The sequence below is a fragment of the Lithobates pipiens genome, unplaced genomic scaffold (genome assembly GCF_037356315.1).
Source record: "Lithobates pipiens isolate NorthernLeopardFrog02 unplaced genomic scaffold, aLitPip1_a1.2 Scaffold_35, whole genome shotgun sequence".
Classification (NCBI taxonomy): domain Eukaryota; kingdom Metazoa; phylum Chordata; class Amphibia; order Anura; family Ranidae; genus Lithobates; species Lithobates pipiens.
This window is the reverse complement of record NW_027507811.1, coordinates 7,920,437-7,944,971: the sequence shown is the minus strand read 5'-3', so window position 1 is coordinate 7,944,971 and position 24,535 is coordinate 7,920,437. Positions and strand designations below refer to the sequence as shown.

The following is a 24,535-nucleotide window of genomic DNA, read 5'->3' as shown; positions in this document are numbered from 1 at the left end:
GTCTGTACCTTTTAGCAGTGAATCAGCCCCAAAGCATGATGTTTCCACCTCCGTGCTTGACCTTAAGTGGTTAAAATTCTAATAAATACTTATTAAACATAAAAATACTGAAACAGAAGAAAGTGCTGCATATCACCAGAAGCCTAGGCCTATGGTCACTTGTTCTATGGTAAAGGGTCTGTAAGTCTGAACTTTGACCCTCTTGTCTATCAGAGATCACATGACCCAGTGCCTAGGCTTGTGGTTGTGTAAAGAGCATGGACCTCCCAGTCCCCATTGGTTCCTGCTCTTCTGACAAGGCTGTGTAAATGTAGAAGTGATCTGGGAGGAGGACCAAAGGACTGAAGAGGGGGGAAAAGTCCCGGCTGGTTGGGACCTCCACAGAGAACATCTCCTCACTCATATCTACCTGATCCAGATAGGATCTTGATGGAAGTGAACTAACCCTCTCATATCTATTGATGATGTTTTTATATTTTTCCAGGACACGCCATGGAGAAACCCTCAAAGGATCGTCTCACTTTATCTCCAGGTTGTAGAATGGAAGATGAGGACATCACAGGAGATTGTGGAGGAGAAAAGACAATGATCTCCACTATGGATGGTGGACTTCACAGTGTGGATAGACCATGGAGTCCCTCCGACTCCGAGCAACCTCGTACTGTGAGGGATGGGGCCGGAATTCAGGGGGAGAAGGAAAGTTCCTGTCCTGAATGTGGGGAAAGTTTTAGCTCTGAAATTAGTCTTATAAAGCATCAGAAGTCTCACACGGGGGAAAAACGTAATTCCTGTTCTGAGTGCCGGAAATGTTTTTCTAAAAAATCCCAACTGGCCCGACATTACAGATCTCACACAGGGGAGAAGCCGTATTCCTGTCCTGAGTGCTGGAAAACTTTTTCGCAAAAATCCTACCTAAGTAGACATCAGAGATCGCATGATGTTGAAAAGCCGTATTCCTGCCATGGGTGCGGGAAATGTTTTTCAGCTAAGGCCAGTTTTATGAGACATGAGAGGACTCACACGGGGGAGAAGCCGTATTCATGTCCTGAGTGCGGGAAATGTTTTCCCTCTAAATCAGACCTTGTTATACATATGAGAGCTCATACAGGAGAGAAACCATATTCCTGTTCTGAGTGCGGGAAATGTTTTCCCAATAAATCACAACTGGGCAGACATTACAGATCTCACACGGGGGAGAAGCCGTATTCCTGTCCTGAGTGCGGGAAAACATTTACGCAGAAGACTAGTCTTAACACACATCAGAGATCGCACACTGGTGAAAAGCCGTATTCCTGCCATGAGTGTGGGAAATGTTTTTCAGATAAGGCCCATTTTCTGAGACATTACAGATGCCACACGGGTGAGAAGCCGCATTCCTGTTCTGAGTGCGGGAAACGTTTTTCACAGAAGTCCCATTTTTACAAACATCAGAGAACCCACACAACCCTCCAGGTGTATTAGTGTCCTGAGTGTCCTCTGATCTTTATCATGGAAAAAAAAACTTTATAAGGAAATCAGAGATCACTGAAGACTTCAAAGTTCTGTCTGACCTCCTCTGCTAGGAGAGAGAAGGAGGGGGTGTCACTGCTGGTTGGGTCCCTCTAAGAGAGAAGGAGGGGGTGTCACTGCTGGTTGGGTCCCTCTAAGAGAGAAGGAGGGGGTGTCACTGCCGGTTGGGTCCCTCTAGGAGAGAGAAGGAGGGGGTGTCACTGCTGGTCGGGTCCCTCTAGGAGAGAGGAGGGGGTGTCACTGCCGGTTGGGTCCCTCTAGGAGAGAGAAGGAGGGGGTGTCACTGCCGGTTGGGTTCCTCTAGGAGAGAGAAGGAGGGGGTGTCACTGCTGGTTGGGTCCCTCTAGGAGAGGGAAGGAGGGGGTGTCACTGCTGGTCGGGTCCCTCTAGGAGAGAGAAGGAGGGGGTGTCACTGCCGGTTGGGTCCCTCTAGGAGAGGGAAGGAGGGGGTGTCACTGCTGGTCGGGTCCCTCTAGGAGAGAGAAGGAGGGGGTGTCACTGCTGGTCAGGTCCCTCTAGGAGAGAGGAGAGGGTGTCACTGCCGGTTGGGTCCCTCTAGGAGAGAGAAGGAGGGGGTGTCACTGCCGGTTGGGTCTCTCTAGGAGAGAGAAGGAGGGGGTGTCACTGTTGGTCGGGTCCCTCTAGGAGAGAGAAGGAGGGGGTGTCGCTGTTGGTCGGGTCCCTCTAGGAGAGAGGATGTCAGGACCTGGACTTGAACCTGGGACCTCAGCTGTGTCTGGCAATGAATCTTCTCTCTGAGCTATCTGAGATGCTGGACAGTGCCTTGTCAGATCCTTTTGACAACCCTGCCTTGTACCTTGATTTCAGCTGAACCTTGAACTCTTTGCTCCTCCCATGAACTTCCTGATATAAGCCTTGTCTCTGCACTTCCTCCTTGCCAGAATATTGTGCCATCTCCAGCCTGTATCTCGCTCCCGTCTTCCCTGCTGCCGCTTATATTTACTACTGCTCGTTATCGACCCTTGGCTTGTTCCACGACTACGCTTCTGCCTGATCCCAATCTGCAACAACTCGTTACCGACCTTTTGGCTTGCTTACTGACCACGCTTCTGTTTGATCCTTACCTGCTCATCCGCTGCTGAACCCCGGCTTGCTCACCTCCTGGTGGGGCGATCCTGAGGACCGCGACCTAGTACTAACATGCAGCTAAATCCATCTCTACCATCTGGAGCTCTGGTGAAAACCAGTTAGTACTTAGACTCCGCACCTCAGGTGAGCCTGTGTCTTCTGCCAGGGTGACGGCCTGTGTTCCTATCCTGCTGGTTAGTGGTAGTCCTGCAACTGCTATAGCAATTGGTCTTCGAGCCTGACCCCTGATCGTGACGGAGGAGGAGGGGGTGTCACTGCTGGTTGGGTCCCTCTAGGAGAGAGGAGGAGGGGGTGTCACGGCTGGTTGGGCCCCTCTAGGAGAGAGAAGGAGGAGGTGTCACGGCTGGTTGGGCCCCTCTAGGAGAGAGAAGGAGGGGGTGTCACTGCTGGTTGGGTCCCTCTAGGAGAGAGAAGGAGGAGGTGTCACGGCTGGTTGGGCCCCTCTAGGAGAGAGAAGGAGGGGGTGTCACGGCTGGTTGGGCCTCTCTAGGAGAGAGAAGGAGGGGGTGTCACGGCTGGTTGGGCCCCTCTAGGAGAGAGAAGGAGGGGGTGTCACTGCTGGTTGGGCCCCTCTAGGAGAGAGAAGGAGGAGGTGTCACGGCTGGTTGGGCCCCTCTAGGAGAGAGAAGGAGGGGGTGTCACGGCTGGTTGGGCCTCTCTAGGAGAGAGAAGGAGGGGGTGTCACTGCTGGTTGGGCCCCTCTAGGAGAGAGAAGGAGGAGGTGTCACGGCTGGTTGGGCCCCTCTAGGAGAGAGAAGGAGGGGGTGTCACGGCTGGTTGGGTCCCTCTAGCAGTGTAGTCTGATCTTCAGAAGAAGCTTTGAAGGAGAGGAGGATCTTCATTTTGCGTGTGGCATTTCATGTTTGCCTCTAAAAATACAAATATATTAAAAAAAAATTGTATAAAACAAATGAAAAGGTGCATACAAAAATAGTGTTAAAATACCAAATAACTAATTGGTTGCACGTGGCGCTATTACCTGTGTACCTTTCAGTAAACGTGCCCTCACCTCCTCAGTGATCCTATCTCAGATCATAAATTGTGTGATCAGTAACAAAATATATAAATATTTGTCACTCAGTGAATACCCAAATTTGCATTTAGATTACATATACAGTGACAAATATAAACAAATGTGAATATAGTCCATCCACCAAACAATATTTAAAGAATATCCAGATTACAGAAAGTCTTTCTATAAATGCGTGAAAAAAGTATCCAGTGTTCAGATTCCTTTTTACAAGTGACTCCTTTCACCACACCATCCGTGATTTAAACTCCCCCCTTCGTGAAAACACTCACCGACTGCTAAGCCTTACACTCTCGTGTGAGGCTCAAGGGCTTTCAAAAAGATCTCTCAAGATGAAATTCAGACCCCAGCACATCCGATTGGAACTTCTCCACTTACACACTTCATTGTATATATGTATACCTCAAAGAGAAATCACAGAGGGAGAACCCAATAGTGTAATACTGCAATCACTCTTTAATGTTTTAAAAATCTCACTCCTTATGCACTCACATGAACTTAAAAAAGCAAAATCACTTCAAAAGAGTAAAAAGACTTGCTTCACAACTTCACTCCACAAAACTATTCTGAATACATCGGGGCATTGGTGGTCACGGCGGACTCATTAGATGCGGTACTGAATCGCTTAATCTCACCCCTCCTCGTGCGTCCCACCTGGTCCCACACAGCAGGTCTGTTCGAAAAAGGGCGCCTTCAAGTCAAATGATTCAGTCCTCTTAGTCCTGTGCCTCCTTCCCAGCTCCGTGTATGTCAGCTCAATATTCACCAGATAGCCACGCCCCCGACATGTTTCGTCATATCAGACTTAATCATGGGATTGGCTATCTGGTCCAGCATCCCACCTTATATTCCCCCATCGTCGAATCAACGTCCTTGGTTTTCCCTCTGTCACTCCCATATTAATGGAGTGTATACTAGCGTCCACAACACGCGCCAAAACCAAATCCCTGATTTGCGCATGCTCAAATCACAGCATTCGATATCCCCATGGTGTATAATGATAGGCATTCGATTTGAGAGTTCGCTACAGTTTCCGGAGCGTGCGTCGAGATTTATCATGTGCATCGAAACATTCGATCTTAGATATTGCATTCGATGCTTTATAAGTTCCGCTCCGGTCTCAATACTTTACATACGCTGTGTGCTGATAGGTCTCGCGTGCGCCGAGATCGAGACTGAGTGTCCCCATCTCCACAATAGTCAAGTATTGGATTCCGTGTCCCCACATTCAATCATCGAGAAAACGTGGAACCCTTAGCGTACTGCCTCTAGTGATGTCAATACCCATCAGTGATGTCTCTCCATTTAAGCAAACGGTATCCTTCTACATATCGCATTATATTCAGTCAACTAATATTACATTTAGTAACCGTGCCTCCACACAGTATGCAATCCAGTATATACGTAACTATAGACTGGTGCAATACTCTGTCGCCGTGTCATCAATGCGCCAACGTTTACAATAATGGTTGCAATAATGGTTATCGTACATCTTCAACTAGCTAATAAGTACACGTATTCATTACTGTATTGAAGTATTACAAATGCAAATCTAATTAAATTCAAATGGAAATGCATATATCTCAAAGACAACACCTATATTGTAGGTGAACTAACATATAAGCATAACTCCAAATAAAAATTCTTAAAAATCTAAAATCGCATAAAGGGAGATCCTATTGCTATTGCCCTAAACAGAGACTAAATTGGCACCCTCATAATATTTACAGGGCTCCCCCATCAATAACTTCGCATCTGTCTACAGATGCGAACTCATGTAAAGACTTATTTTAGAGATCAGCGATTGGTAACCTCCTGTGCATTTCCATATCGGAGTTGCAACCTTAAATAGTAAACATCATGTGCATTTCCATATCGGAGTTGCAACCTTAAATAGTAAACATCATGTGCATTTCCATATCGGAATTGCAATCTTCCCTCTATAACACTTGAGAAATCACTACACCCTACCGCCTCATACAGGATGTTTCTACTAAGGGGGCTGATTTCCCCTACTAGAACACCACTGTTACTGTCCATAATTGCTTGACTACAAGTCACTAATATAGCAATTAAGGTCCAGCTCTATGTTCATACCTCTCGGATAGAGGCTCCTCAACAAGAAGATCCACTTAGTCTCCCTCTGCGACAGATCTCTTACACGATTAGAGCCCCTCCAAGAGGGATGAACATGATCTATTCCACAAAACTGTAGTAGATCGGGATTTTGTTGATGGTGTTCCTTAAAATGTAATGACACGCTGTGATACTGGTAACCCTTTCGGATATTCGTCAAATGTTCTGAGATACGCACTCTCAATAATCTCTTTGTACGTCTTACATATAGTAAATTACAGGGGCACCATAGCAGGTATACAATGTGAGACATATTGCATGTCATGAATTCCTTGATTTCAAATGATTCACCCTCACTGTTAGTTATTGAGGTGATTCCCCTGTTTATCTGGTGTACAGTTCTACAACATATGCACCTCCTACATGCATAGAAACCTTTCAGTTCACCCGAGATGGTAGCTCGCTTAGGAGGGTCCAGAACCTTTTTTACAACCCTATCCCCAATATTGGGCGCCCGTCTATAGATAAATCCCGGGGTTTTGGGTATCACCCCCCCCAAATGTTTATCCCTACCCAGGATATGCCAGTGTGTTCTAAAAATCTGCTCTACCTCTCTAAATTGATGATGGAAATTAGACAAGAATCTTAGTTGATGTTGTGCCCCCTCTCCTTCCTTTCTCCTCCCCTCCAGGCAGGTTTCCCTTGGAATATTCGCAACCGTCCCAATAGTTTCATCCAAGATGGTTTCTGAATACCCTTTCTGTATAAACCTCTCCTTCAAGATTTGGGATTGGGCTACGAAATCCTCTTTAGTTGTACAGTTCCTACGAACCCTTAGAAATTGTCCCTTAGGAATGTTTCTAATCCAGGATGGATGATGTCCGCTCTTAGTTGATAAATAGCTATTCCGATCTGTGTTCCTAAAATACACTGTCGTACTCAATCTATCATCCTTTCTCTCTATCAGGAGATCAAGGAAGTTTACCGTAGTGGAACTAATATTGAATTCCAACTTAATGTCATTCGAGTTGGAATTCAATCTTTCTAAGAAATGTAAAACTGAGGCCTCTGTTCCACCCCATATAAAAAACAGGTCATCTATGAATCTTCGATAAAAAATTAGTTGCGGACACTCAATACCAAACACATATCTATCCTCCCACTCAGCCATGAATAAGTTGGCGAGGCTGGGGGCATATTTGGCCCCCATTGCCACGCCAACCTTCTGGGCAAAGAAGGATCCATCAAACCAGAAGTAGCTGTGGGTCATGCAAAAATCTAATGCCTGGCCCACAAACACCTTCCGGGCATGTGGAATATCCTCCCTCCTGCTCATGGCCCAATTAAGTGCTAGCAGGGCATCTTGGTGTTGAATAATGGTATATAGGCTAGCTACGTCAGCCGTAACCAAATACACTTCCATGGTCGAGGGGATAGAGATCTCATTGAGGGATTTTAACAAATCTGTTGTATCCCTCAAATACGCTCTTGTGTTTTTCACACTGGGTTGGAGTGCTCTATCTAAATATTCTCCCAGTCTCGAAGTGACTGATCCTATCCCGTTTACAATAGGGCGAGGTGGAGGAGCCGTCACATCCTTATGAATTTTGGGCAAGGTATAGATTACCGGTATCCTGCAGGAGCTAGGGACCAAATATTTCTTTTCTTTTAAGTTAAGTACTCCCTTCCCATATCCCCACTCCACCAACATCTCTAATTGGTTCTTATATTCATCTGTAGGGTCTAAATTTAGTTTTTTATAGGTGGTGGTGTCCCCTAACAGCTCCTCCAACTGGTCATGATAGAATGATCTATCAAGGATCACCACCCCCCCTCCCTTATCTGCCGGGCGTATAATGATATCATTCTTTTCTTCTAGGGATGTTATCCCCTCCTTAATATATCTTGGGTTCACACCCTTACTTACGGGGAGTTTTTCTAAATCATTTAACACCAAGTTTTTAAAAACCTCTACAAAATGATTAGCAGTCAACTGTGGATTGAATAGTGACCGATTCCTCAGTCCGCTATCCATTTGACTGTTGGGATTATTAATCCCTAATTTCGGAGTATTGGGGTGCATCAAAAAATGTTTCTTGATGTTTAAGGTCCGAATATATTTGTGTATATCTATGTATACATCAAACTTATTCATACTCTGTCGTGGAGCACATTTAAGTCCCATGTTTAGAATATTCATTTCCTTCTTATCCAATGTCACCTTGCTTAAATTAAAGATACCATTGTCTAAGTGTCCCTCAGTCTTTTTCTTGGATTGTTTCCTCCATCCTGCCCTGCATCCCCTCCTCCTCTCCCCATTGAACCTCCTTGTTGGGTAGGTACATTTCTCTGTCCATTGGGCATAGTTGGAACATGTCCCCTTGGGGTTATCCCTCCCCCTCTTCCCCCTCTCCCCCTCTGATTTAAAAAAGGGGGAGGGGGAAGAGTACGAGGTGGGAACCCAGATTCATTCATCCTTCCACTTCCATCATCATATGTCAAAGGCATAAACCTATTCTGTAATGGTATCGAATTGCCCCTTACTCGATTACCATCATACCCATATTCCTGTCCCCATCTTTGATTACTTTGGGGTGCAAAATGTGCTGGGTAAAGGTTCCTCTCCCCATAGGGTGATGGATAATCATAATAATTCACTTGATAATCATCTCCCCTTTCCCTTGAGTGTGGTTTAGGTGAGTAATAATTACCATAGGAATTAGCTCTACCCTGTTGTGTGTTATTATACCCTCGGTTGGGTGTCTGGATTAGGGGGGCTTTTTTGTTGTTAGTCTTCCCCTTTCCTGCCTCTCCTTTATTCCCAAACTTGGAGTTGTTATTTTCCTTAGTTGGGGGTTCATTGGTTCCGGTAGATCCTTGAATCTTTATGGCTTGCCCTTCATTTGACTGCCAAGCATAGATTTTATTGTTTCTAAAATCAGTTGTGTCTCTATTATATTTCTTAACCTTCTTTTTTTGAATATCTTTATCCCATTTCTCAAGTTTCTTCTTCATTGTCTCATTAAACTCCCTCATTTGGTTGCTGTCTCCTAGAGGTTCCAATTTTATTTTCATTTGTTCAATCTGTTCCTTTAATTTAGCCAATTTTATCTCTTTCCTTTTTAAAACTAAAGTTTGTAGCTCCATACCCATTTTATTAAAAAAAGTGAGCCATTCATCCATAAAAGATTGGTCGTTTAGACCATCTTGTGGGCAAACTTCCCATCTCAGACTCCTGAAAATGAGACCCTCTTTTAAATATTGTTCAAATGTGAGTACATCCCACCAGGTTTTAACCTGTTTCTCTAGTAAATGGTCTAAAGTTTTCAAAAGACCTGTGATGTCTTCCTCCTCCTCCATCATTACATGATTGTTGGAGAAAATATTAGCTGGATTGATCTGCCGTGAGGCTAGATAATTTATGGCCTCCATCCCTCTACTCGTGAGTGTAAAAGGCAATAGCCCCCCTCAAGCTGCTCGTGATTATCTAAATGTTATGTTATTTTAAAGATACACACTCCACAAACCCTTTACCTAGTGTATCATCACAGCGCTATGTATAACCCAATATTTTATACCCTAGCGGCCACTTACCATAAACTGTCAAATATAAAAAGGTGCATACAAAAATAGTGTTAAAATACCAAATAACTAATTGGTTGCACGTGGCGCTATCACCTGTGTACCTTTCAGTAAACGTGCCCTCACCTCCTCAGTGATCCTATCTCAGATCATAAATTGTGTGATCAGTAACAAAATATATAAATATTTGTCACTCAGTGAATACCCAAATTTGCATTTAGATTACATATACAGTGACAAATATAAACAAATGTGAATATAGTCCATCCACCAAACAATATTTAAAGAATATCCAGATTACAGAAAGTCTTTCTATAAATGCGTGAAAAAAGTATCCAGTGTTCAGATTCCTTTTTACAAGTGACTCCTTTCACCACACCATCCGTGATTTAAACTCCCCCCTTCTTTTGAAAACTTTAGACCATTTACTAGAGAAACAGGTTAAAACCTGGTGGGATGTACTCACATTTGAACAATATTTAAAAGAGGGTCTCATTTTCAGGAGTCTGAGATGGGAAGTTTGCCCACAAGATGGTCTAAACGACCAATCTTTTATGGATGAATGGCTCACTTTTTTTAATAAAATGGGTATGGAGCTACAAACTTTAGTTTTAAAAAGGAAAGAGATAAAATTGGCTAAATTAAAGGAACAGATTGAACAAATGAAAATAAAATTGGAACCTCTAGGAGACAGCAACCAAATGAGGGAGTTTAATGAGACAATGAAGAAGAAACTTGAGAAATGGGATAAAGATATTCAAAAAAAGAAGGTTAAGAAATATAATAGAGACACAACTGATTTTAGAAACAATAAAATCTATGCTTGGCAGTCAAATGAAGGGCAAGCCATAAAGATTCAAGGATCTACCGGAACCAATGAACCCCCAACTAAGGAAAATAACAACTCCAAGTTTGGGAATAAAGGAGAGGCAGGAAAGGGGAAGACTAACAACAAAAAAGCCCCCCTAATCCAGACACCCAACCGAGGGTATAATAACACACAACAGGGTAGAGCTAATTCCTATGGTAATTATTACTCACCTAAACCACACTCAAGGGAAAGGGGAGATGATTATCAAGTGAATTATTATGATTATCCATCACCCTATGGGGAGAGGAACCTTTACCCAGCACATTTTGCACCCCAAAGTAATCAAAGATGGGGACAGGAATATGGGTATGATGGTAATCGAGTAAGGGGCAATTCGATACCATTACAGAATAGGTTTATGCCTTTGACATATGATGATGGAAGTGGAAGGATGAATGAATCTGGGTTCCCACCTCGTACTCTTCCCCCTCCCCCTTTTTTAAATCAGAGGGGGAGAGGGGGAAGAGGGGGAGGGATAACCCCAAGGGGACATGTTCCAACTATGCCCAATGGACAGAGAAATGTACCTACCCAACAAGGAGGTTCAATGGGGAGAGGAGGAGGGGATGCAGGGCAGGATGGAGGAAACAATCCAGGAAAAAGACTGAGGGACACTTAGACAATGGTATCTTTAATTTAAGCAAGGTGACATTGGATAAGAAGGAAATGAATATTCTAAACATGGGACTTAAATGTGCTCCACGACAGAGTATGAATAAGTTTGATGTATACATAGATATACACAAATATATTCGGACCTTAAACATCAAGAAACATTTTTTGATGCACCCCAATACTCCGAAATTAGGGATTAATAATCCCAACAGTCAAATGGATAGCGGACTGAGGAATCGGTCACTATTCAATCCACAGTTGACTGCTAATCATTTTGTAGAGGTTTTTAAAAACTTGGTGTTAAATGATTTAGAAAAACTCCCCGTAAGTAAGGGTGTGAACCCAAGATATATTAAGGAGGGGATAACATCCCTAGAAGAAAAGAATGATATCATTATACGCCCGGCAGATAAGGGAGGGGGGGTGGTGATCCTTGATAGATCATTCTATCATGACCAGTTGGAGGAGCTGTTAGGGGACACCACCACCTATAAAAAACTAAATTTAGACCCTACAGATGAATATAAGAACCAATTAGAGATGTTGGTGGAGTGGGGATATGGGAAGGGAGTACTTAACTTAAAAGAAAAGAAATATTTGGTCCCTAGCTCCTGCAGGATACCGGTAATCTATACCTTGCCCAAAATTCATAAGGATTTGACGGCTCCTCCACCTCGCCCTATTGTAAACGGGATAGGATCAGTCACTTCGAGACTGGGAGAATATTTAGATAGAGCACTCCAACCCAGTGTGAAAAACACAAGAGCGTATTTGAGGGATACAACAGATTTGTTAAAATCCCTCAATGAGATCTCTATCCCCTCGACCATGGAAGTGTATTTGGTTACGGCTGACGTAGCTAGCCTATATACCATTATTCAACACCAAGATGCCCTGCTAGCACTTAATTGGGCCATGAGCAGGAGGGAGGATATTCCACATGCCCGGAAGGTGTTTGTGGGCCAGGCATTAGATTTTTGCATGACCCACAGCTACTTCTGGTTTGATGGATCCTTCTTTGCCCAGAAGGTTGGCGTGGCAATGGGGGCCAAATATGCCCCCAGCCTCGCCAACTTATTCATGGCTGAGTGGGAGGATAGATATGTGTTTGGTATTGAGTGTCCGCAACTAATTTTTTATCGAAGATTCATAGATGACCTGTTTTTTATATGGGGTGGAACAGAGGCCTCAGTTTTACATTTCTTAGAAAGATTGAATTCCAACTCGAATGACATTAAGTTGGAATTCAATATTAGTTCCACTACGGTAAACTTCCTTGATCTCCTGATAGAGAGAAAGGATGATAGATTGAGTACGACAGTGTATTTTAGGAACACAGATCGGAATAGCTATTTATCAACTAAGAGCGGACATCATCCATCCTGGATTACAACTCGAATGACATTAAGTTGGAATTCAATATTAGTTCCACTACGGTAAACTTCCTTGATCTCCTGATAGAGAGAAAGGATGATAGATTGAGTACGACAGTGTATTTTAGGAACACAGATCGGAATAGCTATTTATCAACTAAGAGCGGACATCATCCATCCTGGATTAGAAACATCCCTAAGGGACAATTTCTAAGGGTTCGTAGGAACTGTACAACTAAAGAGGATTTCGTAGCCCAATCCCAAATCTTGAAGGAGAGGTTTATACAGAAAGGGTATTCAGAAACCATCTTGGATGAAACTATTGGGACGGTTGCGAATATTCCAAGGGAAACCTGCCTGGAGGGGAGGAGAAAGGAAGGAGAGGGGGCACAACATCAACTAAGATTCTTGTCTAATTTCCATCATCAATTTAGAGAGGTAGAGCAGATTTTTAGAACACACTGGCATATCCTGGGTAGGGATAAACATTTGGGGGGGGTGATACCCAAAACCCCGGGATTTATCTATAGACGGGCGCCCAATATTGGGGATAGGGTTGTAAAAAAGGTTCTGGACCCTCCTAAGCGAGTAACCATCTCGGGTGAACTGAAAGGTTTCTATGCATGTAGGAGGTGCATATGTTGTAGAACTGTACACCAGATAAACAGGGGAATCACCTCAATAACTAACAGTGAGGGTGAATCATTTGAAATCAAGGAATTCATGACATGCAATATGTCTCACATTGTATACCTGCTATGGTGCCCCTGTAATTTACTATATGTAGGACGTACAAAGAGATTATTGAGAGTGCGTATCTCAGAACATTTGACGAATATCCGAAAGGGTTACCAGTATCACAGCGTGTCATTACATTTTAAGGAACACCATCAACAAAATCCCGATCTACTACAGTTTTGTGGAATAGATCATGTTCATCCCTCTTGGAGGGGCTCTAATCGTGTAAGAGATCTGTCGCAGAGGGAGACTAAGTGGATCTTCTTGTTGAGGAGCCTCTATCCGAGAGGTATGAACATAGAGCTGGACCTTAATTGCTATATTAGTGACTTGTAGTCAAGCAATTATGGACAGTAACAGTGGTGTTCTAGTAGGGGAAATCAGCCCCCTTAGTAGAAACATCCTGTATGAGGCGGTAGGGTGTAGTGATTTCTCAAGTGTTATAGAGGGAAGATTGCAATTCCGATATGGAAATGCACATGATGTTTACTATTTAAGGTTGCAACTCCGATATGGAAATGCACAGGAGGTTACCAATCGCTGATCTCTAAAATAAGTCTTTACATGAGTTCGCATCTGTAGACAGATGCGAAGTTATTGATGGGGGAGCCCTGTAAATATTATGAGGGTGCCAATTTAGTCTCTGTTTAGGGCAATAGCAATAGGATCTCCCTTTATGCGATTTTAGATTTTTAAGAATTTTTATTTGGAGTTATGCTTATATGTTAGTTCACCTACAATATAGGTGTTGTCTTTGAGATATATGCATTTCCATTTGAATTTAATTAGATTTGCATTTGTAATACTTCAATACAGTAATGAATACGTGTACTTATTAGCTAGTTGAAGATGTATGATAACCATTATTGCAACCATTATTGTAAACGTTGGCGCATTGATGACACGGCGACAGAGTATTGCACCAGTCTATAGTTACGTATATACTGGATTGCATACTGTGTGGAGGCACGGTTACTAAATGTAATATTAGTTGACTGAATATAATGCGATATGTAGAAGGATACCGTTTGCTTAAATGGAGAGACATCACTGATGGGTATTGACATCACTAGAGGCAGTACGCTAAGGGTTCCACGTTTTCTCGATGATTGAATGTGGGGACACGGAATCCAATACTTGACTATTGTGGAGATGGGGACACTCAGTCTCGATCTCGGCGCACGCGAGACCTATCAGCACACAGCGTATGTAAAGTATTGAGACCGGAGCGGAACTTATAAAGCATCGAATGCAATATCTAAGATCGAATGTTTCGATGCACATGATAAATCTCGACGCACGCTCCGGAAACTGTAGCGAACTCTCAAATCGAATGCCTATCATTATACACCATGGGGATATCGAATGCTGTGATTTGAGCATGCGCAAATCAGGGATTTGGTTTCGGCGCGTGTTGTGGACGCTAGTATACACTCCATTAATATGGGAGTGACAGAGGGAAAACCAAGGACGTTGATTCGACGATGGGGGAATATAAGGTGGGATGCTGGACCAGATAGCCAATCCCATGATTAAGTCTGATATGACGAAACATGTCGGGGGCGTGGCTATCTGGTGAATATTGAGCTGACATACACGGAGCTGGGAAGGAGGCACAGGACTAAGAGGACTGAATCATTTGACTTGAAGGCGCCCTTTTTCGAACAGACCTGCTGTGTGGGACCAGGTGGGACGCACGAGGAGGGGTGAGATTAAGCGATTCAGTACCGCATCTAATGAGTCCGCCGTGACCACCAATGCCCCGACGTATTCAGAATAGTTTTGTGGAGTGAAGTTGTGAAGCGAGTCTTTTTACTCTTTTGAAGTGATTTTGCTTTTTTAAGTTCATGTGAGTGCATAAGGAGTGAGATTTTTAAAACATTAAAGAGTGATTGCAGTATTACACTATTGGGTTCTCCCTCTGTGATTTCTCTTTGAGGTATACATATATACAATGAAGTGTGTAAGTGGAGAAGTTCCAATCGGATGTGCTGGGGTCTGAATTTCATCTTGAGAGATCTTTTTGAAAGCCCTTGAGCCTCACACGAGAGTGTAAGGCTTAGCAGTCGGTGAGTGTTTTCACGAAGGGGGGAGTTTAAATCACGGATGGTGTGGTGAAAGGAGTCACTTGTAAAAAGGAATCTGAACACTGGATACTTTTTTCACGCATTTATAGAAAGACTTTCTGTAATCTGGATATTCTTTAAATATTGTTTGGTGGATGGACTATATTCACATTTGTTTATATTTGTCACTGTATATGTAATCTAAATGCAAATTTGGGTATTCACTGAGTGACAAATATTTATATATTTTGTTACTGATCACACAATTTATGATCTGAGATAGGATCACTGAGGAGGTGAGGGCACGTTTACTGAAAGGTACACAGGTAATAGCGCCACGTGCAACCAATTAGTTATTTGGTATTTTAACACTATTTTTGTATGCACCTTTATATATTTGACAGTTTATGGTAAGTGGCCGCTAGGGTATAAAATATTGGGTTATACATAGCGCTGTGATGATACACTAGGTAAAGGGTTTGTGGAGTGTGTATCTTTAAAATAATATAAAACAAATGAAACATTTATATTTTAAAATTCTTATATTCTTTGTAAGTTGATTGATAAACGTCTGCCTTTAGATTTGTATGATGAAATGTTCTTTCTTTCTTTTCTCTTTCTCTCTTATTTCTCCTCTTCTCCTTTTCTCCTTCTGTTTTCTGCTCCTCCTTTTCTCCTCCTTTTCTCCTTCCCTTCTCCTCATCTCATCTTTTCTTCTCCTCTTGGTCTCTTCTTCTCCTCTTCCTCTTTCTATTCCTTTTTCTAACACGACAAGTAAGGTCCATCCTGTAGGTTTTAGTTTTAGTCTTAATCTTGTGTCTTAGTAGTTTTGTTTTACCGGCTTGTACTTGTTGGAACAGCCGTCTCCCCCCCTTCTCATAAATCTCAGGACGTCTGTAGTAGACTCCAATGATAAGTTCATCAGTTCATAGACCCGTCTATCATTCCTTCCATAATAACTTCTCTGCACCATCACCACCTCCAACCACAAGATCATCTTTCTTCCTCACTTTCTCATCCCATCTAACATAGAGAAACCCCGCTCCATCTTTTCTATGTCCCGTGTCCCTCTAAACAAGAGGATCGGCATGAATACCAACAGCCCAGTCTTGTGAGGAATCAAGCCGTGTTTCTGGAACACCAACCACATCTCCAACCACAAGATCATCTTTCTTCCTCACTTTCACATCACATCTAATGCCGCGTACACACGGTCGAACTGTTTGACGTACTTAATCCGTTGAAACACATTTCAGCGGACAGTCCGCTCGTGTGTGGGCTTCAGCAGACTTTTTCAGCGTGCAGTCCGGAGTACTAAGAATTTCGGATTTTCCAAAAATCTGTCCGTCGTACTTTGGTTTCAGCGGACAATACGGTCGTCAGTATGCTAGTTCGACGGACTAAGAATGGCGCATGCCCAGAAAGGATTTACACGACGGAAGGGTGCTTTGCTGTGTATTGGACTTCCTATTTCTAGTCCCATCGTACGTGCTGTACACGTCATCGCGCAAGCTTTCGACGGACTGTTTGTGTATCCGTGTGTGGTCAAGTCCGTTCAGTGGAAACTACGACGGATTGTATGACGGACTAAGTACGCCATACAATCCGCTCGTGTGTACGCGACATAACACAGAATAACCCCCCTCCATCTTTTCAATGTCCCGCTCTAAACAAGAGGATCGGCATGAATACAAACAGCCCAGTCTTGTGAGGAGTCAAGCCGTGTTTCTGCAACACCAACTAAGTTCTCAGATCTGTATGATGAAATGTTCTTCTCTTTTCCTTTTTCTTACACTACAAGTGAGGTCCATCCTGTAGGTTTTAGTTTTAGTCTTAATCTTGTGTCTTAGTCGTTTGGTTTTACCGGCTTGTACTTGTTGGAACAGCCGACCCTCCCCCTTCTCATAAATCTCAGGGATGGCTGTTGAATGAGCACTTTGTTTATTCTCAAACTGCTTGCGTTGGGGGGGAGGGGGCCATCATCTATATCAAACAACAACAAAGAAAAATTCCCAGCTTAACTTACCAGCCAGCCTGCAACAAACAGAATTCTCCTCTCTAACAGTTCTCGTTAAAAACAGGGGTTTAGCTTGCACACATTTGCAAATACACGTGTAAGCTGCAGAGGCCGTGACAAGCTACGATGAGTGTATAATAGTGTTTGGTTTCTTTTCTTAACATAGAGACAAAACCTACCTAAATTTTGTTTGCTGTCTGCTTAACAGAGAGCGATGATCGGCTGGTGTAGTCTGCTCAGAGTGCTCTGGTGCTGCTCATGCTGCCTTAAAGTGGTTGTAAACCCTTACAAACCACTTTGACCTACAGGTAAGCCTAGATTAAGGCTTACCTGTAGGTCCAAGAAATATCTCCCAAACCTATACGGTTTAGGAGATATTTGCCTGAAGACAGCCACCGCTGTCTACGGTGCATGCGCCGTAGACAGCGGTGCGCAGGTGCACTGAGCGTGGCATTCTCGCATGCGCGGGAGTGACGTCATCGCGGCTTCGCCGAATGACAGTGGCGGAACTGCGAGACCCACCGAGAAGATGGATGCGCCGAACTACAGGGGACAGCAGTGACTTCGCTGGCTCCTGTGTCAGGTAAGTGACACATAATGGGCTACTATGCGATGCATAGTAGTCCATTATGCTTTGCCTTTGCAGGGAATGAAAGAGGAAGTAAACTCATCAGGGTTTACTTCCTCTTTAAAGTTTCACACTGTCCTAGCAACTATGGGAAGTGCTGGATAGTATGTGGAAACCATGTAGATGGGAGCATGAATATTCATACCGCCCTGGCCAATTACAAGGGGGGGGTGCCTGTATTTATATTCTAGGAGCACATGGAGAGGATTGCACCAGGCTGGGGGAGAAGCATTGCCTCTACCTGGCAATTGCTGTCATGTGGCCTCAGATGGGCGAGTGGAGGGCCTGCATTGCTGCAAGGTGGCCTCAGGTGGGTGAACTGAGGGCCTGAATTGCTGCCATGTGGTCTCAGGTGGGCGAACTGAGGGGCTGAATTGCAGCCAGGTGGGCGAACTGAGGGTCTGAATTTCTGCCAGGTGTCCTTGGTTGGGTGAACTGAGGGCCTGAATTTCTGCCAGGTGGCCTCGGGTGGGTGAAATGAGGGCCTGAATTGCTGCCAGGTGGGTGACCTCAGGGCCTGAAGTCTGTGTGGCTGACCCTGGTCCTACTATAGCTGACAAAAGAAGAGTCTACAGTGAATCTTGTCTGGTATCACGGAGAGAGAAGGCTGATGGTGGTGCTTCAGGATCCTTGTAAGCATAGACATCCTAAGGATCCTTAATCAGTTATACCCTCTTGTGCTGTAAGTCAGCTGAGGGACCACACAAAGAGGAGACTGGCTGGTTTTCTTAGAGCTTTGTCTAGGACTGTCCACCACTTTACTAAGGGACATTGCTCTGCAACCAGTTTGCTGCTGTGAAGAAGAAGTCTTATCTGCCTTCTGCAGGGATTTCAGCCAAGCTTCACTAGGAAAGGACATTAGAGTCCTTGGTGTGAATAGTTCAATTTGGAAGTATCCCACTATATCCATCCATATACAACGCCTAGACTGGTTATTGGAGAAACGAGAAGAAGTGTGTGTGTTCACCTTGCTCTGGGAAATACCTTGCTGCGGAGCAAAATGTGGGAAAGACCTAGGCAACATACCGGCGGCTCCTGCAGATGTAGTGCTTCATACCTGATAGAGGACTATTTGATGAGAGTGTAAGGTAAACCGGACCTCCACCACTAAAAGGCCAGTGCGGATACCTGCTCATGCTCGTACACATTGCACACGTGCTAATATTCATAAGCAAAGGACCAACATAATGCCCGCATTGCCAGTTCATCGCGCACGGATATGTGCATGTGTGCAAGTACGTGTGCGTGTGCACACAGCAATTAGCACTTGGTGCCCAGTGGTCTATTTAAACTGCTCTGTCACTGCAAACAAGTGCTTGATGATCTTCAGCTCCTTCCTGACCCACCAAGTCCTGATCCATTACTCCTGTTTGTGTATGACCTAGCTCGCCTTTGGACTTCCCCTCTGCTTGCTCCTTTACTCTGTTACCTGATATCCTGACTTCGGCCTGTTTATTGGGCTTGATCTACCTGCTGACTTGGTACCACATTGCTCGGCTGTTACCCGACCTTGGCTTGCCCTCTGGACTTGCTTTTGCATGCTGATTCGGTACCCTGCTGCCCGGTTGCTGCTGATTACTGCTCTTCTTCTGGTTTTACTCCGTCCACGCTCTGGTGCCCAGCTGCTTCTACTTCCTGCTCCAAGCACCATGTGTCACGGTACTACTTACAGCGAACCCACAGGCGAGCAGGTGACACAGGATCCCCCAGGGCGTGGAATCTAAGAGCCAGCCGGTGTTCCGCCAGGGACCCTCTCACGAAGGTTTGGACTTAGCTGCGTGTTGACCCCAGGTCACGACCCCCGGGTTCACCCTGCTCGCTTAGGGAAGTACCAGAAGACACTGTAGGCAAGGATGGATGGATGAAGCAAGGAGAGCTGGATAGTAAGCCAAGGTCAGGGTGGGCTGCAGACAACGTAATCAGAACAACCCGGGTCGGTACACAAAAGATCAGTTCACGAGAAGTCAGGTAAAACAGGTTACACAGGGGAGCTTCAGAAACAAACGTTGCTCAAGCAATGGTGGCTGGTTAGGAAGGGATTTAAATAGAGAAGCACATGAGGGCTGGACAGGAAGTAGCAGGAAGGAAACATATATTAGGCAACAGGTGAAGGGCGGTGACACCCATAGCTGCAGAGTGCACAGAGCTGAACACCAGACATTGGAACAACAGATGCCAACCGGCCCACTGCATTAAAGGTGAGACACAGATCAGCTCCGCAGCTGATCTGTGACACCATGACTGCCAGCTCTACCCACCTTCAGAGGGGACATCACCAGCCAGCTACCAGGCACCAGTGACACTCCTTGCCTTTACACTTTCTGTTCCCACCTTCAGGAGTGTATAGGCGGGAGGAGCAAGGGAGGCCTCTATCACATTCCAGTCTCCACCAGGTACGTGATAGAGAGTGTTTTCTTTTACTCATTCTGTCCAGTACCCCCAGAGTTGGTAACAGGGCATAGCAAGATGAGTGTCATGGGTCCCTGTGGTGGGTCCAAAGTAGATCATTTCATGGCAAGCTGGTTACTGTTGGGATGGTGTGGATGCGCAGGCCTGGATGTGATGCAGAATGCAAGAACACCGGTGTAGCATGAAAACCCTGAGATGCAGAAAGCAAGCCGGACTGAAGGTGAGCCGGAATCGGCAACAGCCGGGTCGCACCGGTGCCAAAGCAAGAGATCGAAGCCAGGAGGATAGCAAGATACCAGGTGCTACCTACCCACTCAATTCATGTGAAGCATCGGATACCGATCTGCAGTTGCACAGCTGTGAGTAATCTTCAGAGTAAGTGATCTGCAACAGCTTTTTCCTCTTAAAATGTTCAATTTATTATTCATTCCACAGTGTACAAACCTGAGTACAGTAAGTTGACAAGTTTCCGCATTCATGGCTTTAGTTATAACGTAAACTAAAGCTGTGTAGGCTGAAACATGTCCACTCATTGCATTTAGGTTTGTACACTGTGGAAGGAATAATAAATTGAAGATTTTAAAAAGCAAAAAGGCGGTGCAGATCACTTACTCTGAAGAACCCAGGAAGGGTCAATATCAGGCAGGCAATAGATAGCCCTTGTACACACGGTCGGAGATTCCGACGGAATGTGTCCGATCGGACCGTTTTGTCGGATAATCCGACTGTGTGTGGTCTTCATCTGACTTTTTCCGTCAGAGTATCCGACGGACCAAGTTTTCCAACTTGTCGGTAAAATTTTCCGATAACATAATCCGATCGGACATACTCCGATCATGTGTAGAGAATTCAGATCGGACAAAGTGCCACGCATGCTCAGATCAAATTCCTACATCAAAGCTATTGGCTACTAGCCTGAACGTAGTCCCGTCGTAACGAAATAACGTCATCACGTTCTGAATGATCGGATTTTCCGACAACTTTGTCCGACCGTGTGTATGCAACAGTTTCGGACAAAATCCGACGGACAAAATCCAACGGATTTGGTTGTCGGAATGTCCGACCGTGTGTGCAAGGGCATACACTATATTACCAAAGTATTGGGACACCTGCCTTTACAGGCACATTAACTTTATTGGCATCCGAGTCCATAGGGTTCAATATTGAGTTGGCCCACCCTTTGAAGCTATAACAGCTTGAACTCTTTACGTTTAGGAGGGTGTCTATGGGAATGTTTGACCATTCTTCTAGGAGTGCATTTATGAGGTCAGGCACTGATGTTGGACAAGAAGGCCTGGCTTGCAGTCTCCACTCTAATTCATCCCAAAAGTGTTGGGATATTGGGTTGAGGTCAGGACACCCCAAACTCGCTCATCCATGTCTTTATGGACCTTGCTTTGTGCACTGGTCCAAACCATTTGGTGGAGTCTTAGTCCATAGGGTTAAATATTGAGTTGGCCCACCTTTTGCAGCTATAAAATATAACAGCTTCAACTCTTCTGGGAAGGCCGTCCACAAGGTTTAGGAGTGTGTTCATGGGAATGTTTGAACATTCTTCCAGAAACCCAATTGTGAGGTCAGATGTGGAATGAAAGAAGATTATTCCCCACCCCATCGGTACTGGGTATGGGGTCCTTTCTGGCAGCTTTGTTGCAGCTGAGGTGGACCTCTGACTGCCGAGGACAATGAGAGGGGGAGGCCCATGTCACCCATTCCACTATTGGATGGAGGCATCACAGGGCTTACAAAGGTTTTCACCAAAGGTAGATAAGGTTTTCAAAGCCACACAATGGGAAATGAGAGATAATTTAACAAAATCCATAAACAGTTTTTCTGCACAACCAAGGGTACTAAAAAATTCCCCCAATCCTTCTGACTAATAGATTTCTCTCCCCCTTGGTGGAAGTGGAGATTACCCCATCTATAAGGATATACAGTACATACACACACAGCAAAAGACCGTGTTCATACTACGAGATGTTTCTCGGGGGCTGCAGTTCCTCTGAGCTCCACAAGATGGTGATCTCACTTCTACCCAAACAAGATGTCTCTATGGAAGACAGGAAGTGATGTCAGGTACAGACAGGAAGTGATGTCAGGTATAAATAGGAAGTCCCGGGTGAGAGGTGAGTCAGAAGACGTAGAGAGGAGACGTTGCTGGAACTGGCAGTAGAGGAGGTAATAAGATCTTATTTTCTATTTACACCCAGTAACCCCCACCCCCCCCCCCCCCTCCGTCATGTTCCGTCCTCTTCCTCCATAGTCACTGTGATATCTTTTATCTCCAGCAGATGATGATACACACATATATAATGTGGAAACCTAGATTAACCCCTTCAGGGTCTGAACATTTCTCCTATTATGGGGTCGGAACAGTCTCTTCATTTTTGAGATGTGTCACCTTCCCACCTTAGCAGTCTTTTGTAACGAGGGATGAGATTCATATTTGGGCTGTATGGTTGATGCTTGATGGTGCCCACCCATAATGCTTTGTGCATCTTTTGACCCTGCTGAGCAATCTCATCCATCTACAGAGAAACCCGCATAGATCCCATGACCACATTAATGAGGATGGAGGAGGACCGGAGTCACATGACTGAGAAGATACTAAACCTCACCCTGGAGATCATCTACCTGCTGACCGGAGAGGTGAGGAGGATTCTGGGAGGTCACATGACATCACTCTTATCTCTATTAATAAAACACAGACCTGACCGGAGAGGTGAGGAGGATTCTGGGAGGTCACATGACATCACTCTTATCTCTATTAATAAAACACAGACCTGACCGGAGAGGTGAGGAGGATTCTGGGAGGTCACATGACATCACTCTTATCTCTATTAATAAAACACAGACCTGACCGGAGAGGTGAGGAGGATTCTGGGAGGTCACATGACATCACTCTTATCTCTATTAATAAAACACAGACCTGACCGGAGAGGGGAGGAGGATTCTGGGAGGTCACATGACATCACTCTTATCTCTATTAATAAAACAGACCTGACCGGAGAGGTGAGGAGGATTCTGGGATTCTAACATGATGTTCCTATTGGTTCCCCAATACAGAGATTTCCTCTGGTGAAGTCAGGTGATCATATGACCATCACAGTGCCTCCATGTGACTCCCTAAAACCTGAGAGACACAACATGGAGAAGATTCTAGAAGTCACCAAGAAGATCACTAAGCTGTTGACTGAAGAGCTGGGCAGTTATGCGAATTCTGGGAAATTCTCCATGGAGGAGTGGGAGTATTTAGAAGGACACAAGGATCTCTACAAGGACGTCATGATGGACAATCAGCCGCCCCTCACATCACCGGGTAAGAGGAGACTTTATTGTAAAGGAGAGAGCAGTACGGAGGCTCCACCTAGATCCCCCATCATCTGATAAACACATAGAAACAATGTATTCAGTCAGTGTGTGTGTTTCCTACAGATGGATCCAGTAATGGGAACCCACCAGAGAGATGTCCCCGTCCTCCTCTGTATTCCCGGGATTCCACACAGGAAGGTCACACCATCCCCCACCATCATCAGGTAGATGAGGAACAATCACTGATAGTATCATTAGGATCTGTACATTATCTGCATTGTTACCATTGATGTCATTTTTATTATATATTCAGAGTGGAAACCTGAGAGATCCTAAAGTTGAGGTTAAAGAAGAGATAAAAGAGGAGGATGGGGTGACGGAGGAGTCAGGGTTTCCAAAAGAACACAAAGATGTGTACCAGGACAACATGGTGGAGTCATCCAGCTACAGAAACCCACCAGAGAGATGTCCCCGTCCTCTGTATTCCCGGGATTCCACACAGGAAGGTCACACCATCCCCCACCATCATCAGGTAGATGAGTAGCAATCACGATTGGTATATTTTATACATAAGCATGATTGTTACAATAAATGTATTTCTATATTTAGAGCAGAAACCTCGGGGATGATAATATTGTTGTTAAAGAAGAGTATAAAGAGGAGGATGAGGAATATGGAGTGATGACAGGGCTTTCTGAAGGACACAAGGATCTCTACAAGGATATCAAAATGGAGCCACCTAATACCAGAATCCCACCAGAGAGATGCCCCCGTCCTCTGTATTCCACACAGGAAGGTCACACCATCCCCCACCATCATCAGGTAGGTGGAGTTGAGGGTGGGGAACATAAAGTGATTGAACACTCTGACATGTGGAGATGATGTGTGGACTCTACAAGATGATATTTTCTATGTGATCTCACATCATAAATACTTCTATGTTACAGATGTTATTTTCTGCCATTCTGTTGGTTTAGGGTGAAGATCTGATGAACATGAAAGTTGAGGGTGAAGTAGAAGAGACGTATGTGAGGGATGATCAGCAATATACGGAGGAGGCTGGAATGACGAGGACATTCATAGAGGAGGACACTCCTACAGAGATCAGCACAGGTGACCCATCATATATTCTTCTCTTATCTCTGCTCTGTTACTGCTCACTGATTGGTCCAGAGTAGGGCGGGAGCTGAGTGATAACA

General features: G+C 44.6%; 4 protein-coding genes across 7 annotated transcripts in view; 3 read left to right on the top strand and 1 right to left on the bottom strand.

Annotated features, from left to right (window-relative positions):
• The window catches only part of LOC143955711 (uncharacterized), a 338,238-nt gene that overhangs the window by 221,145 nt on the left and 92,558 nt on the right, over positions 1–24,535 (bottom strand). The window lies entirely within an intron of this gene.
• LOC143955807 (uncharacterized) overlaps positions 1–24,535 on the top strand; it is a 99,000-nt gene that overhangs the window by 31,239 nt on the left and 43,226 nt on the right. The gene's annotated exons all lie outside the window — the stretch shown is intronic.
• Positions 236–3,580, top strand: LOC143955847 (uncharacterized). The gene has a single exon (XM_077465964.1). It carries the CDS (start codon positions 493–495, stop codon positions 1,459–1,461), a length of 969 nt encoding a protein of 322 aa, XP_077322090.1. The 5' UTR covers positions 236–492; the 3' UTR covers positions 1,462–3,580.
• On the top strand, positions 20,635–24,521 carry LOC143955831 (uncharacterized). Of its 3 annotated transcripts, none has more exons than XM_077465951.1 (7): positions 20,635–22,202; positions 22,559–22,673; positions 23,091–23,343; positions 23,460–23,560; positions 23,650–23,868; positions 23,946–24,158; positions 24,314–24,521. In XM_077465951.1, the coding sequence occupies exons 2-7, from the start codon at positions 22,578–22,580 to the stop codon at positions 24,512–24,514; spliced, it is 1,083 nt and encodes a 360-aa protein (XP_077322077.1). In that variant the 5' UTR covers positions 20,635–22,202; positions 22,559–22,577; the 3' UTR covers positions 24,515–24,521. The 3 variants fall into 3 exon arrangements, with proteins under 3 accessions (XP_077322077.1, XP_077322075.1, XP_077322076.1); XM_077465949.1 differs by having other exon boundaries at positions 22,313–22,673; XM_077465950.1 differs by lacking the exon at positions 20,635–22,202 and having other exon boundaries at positions 22,251–22,673.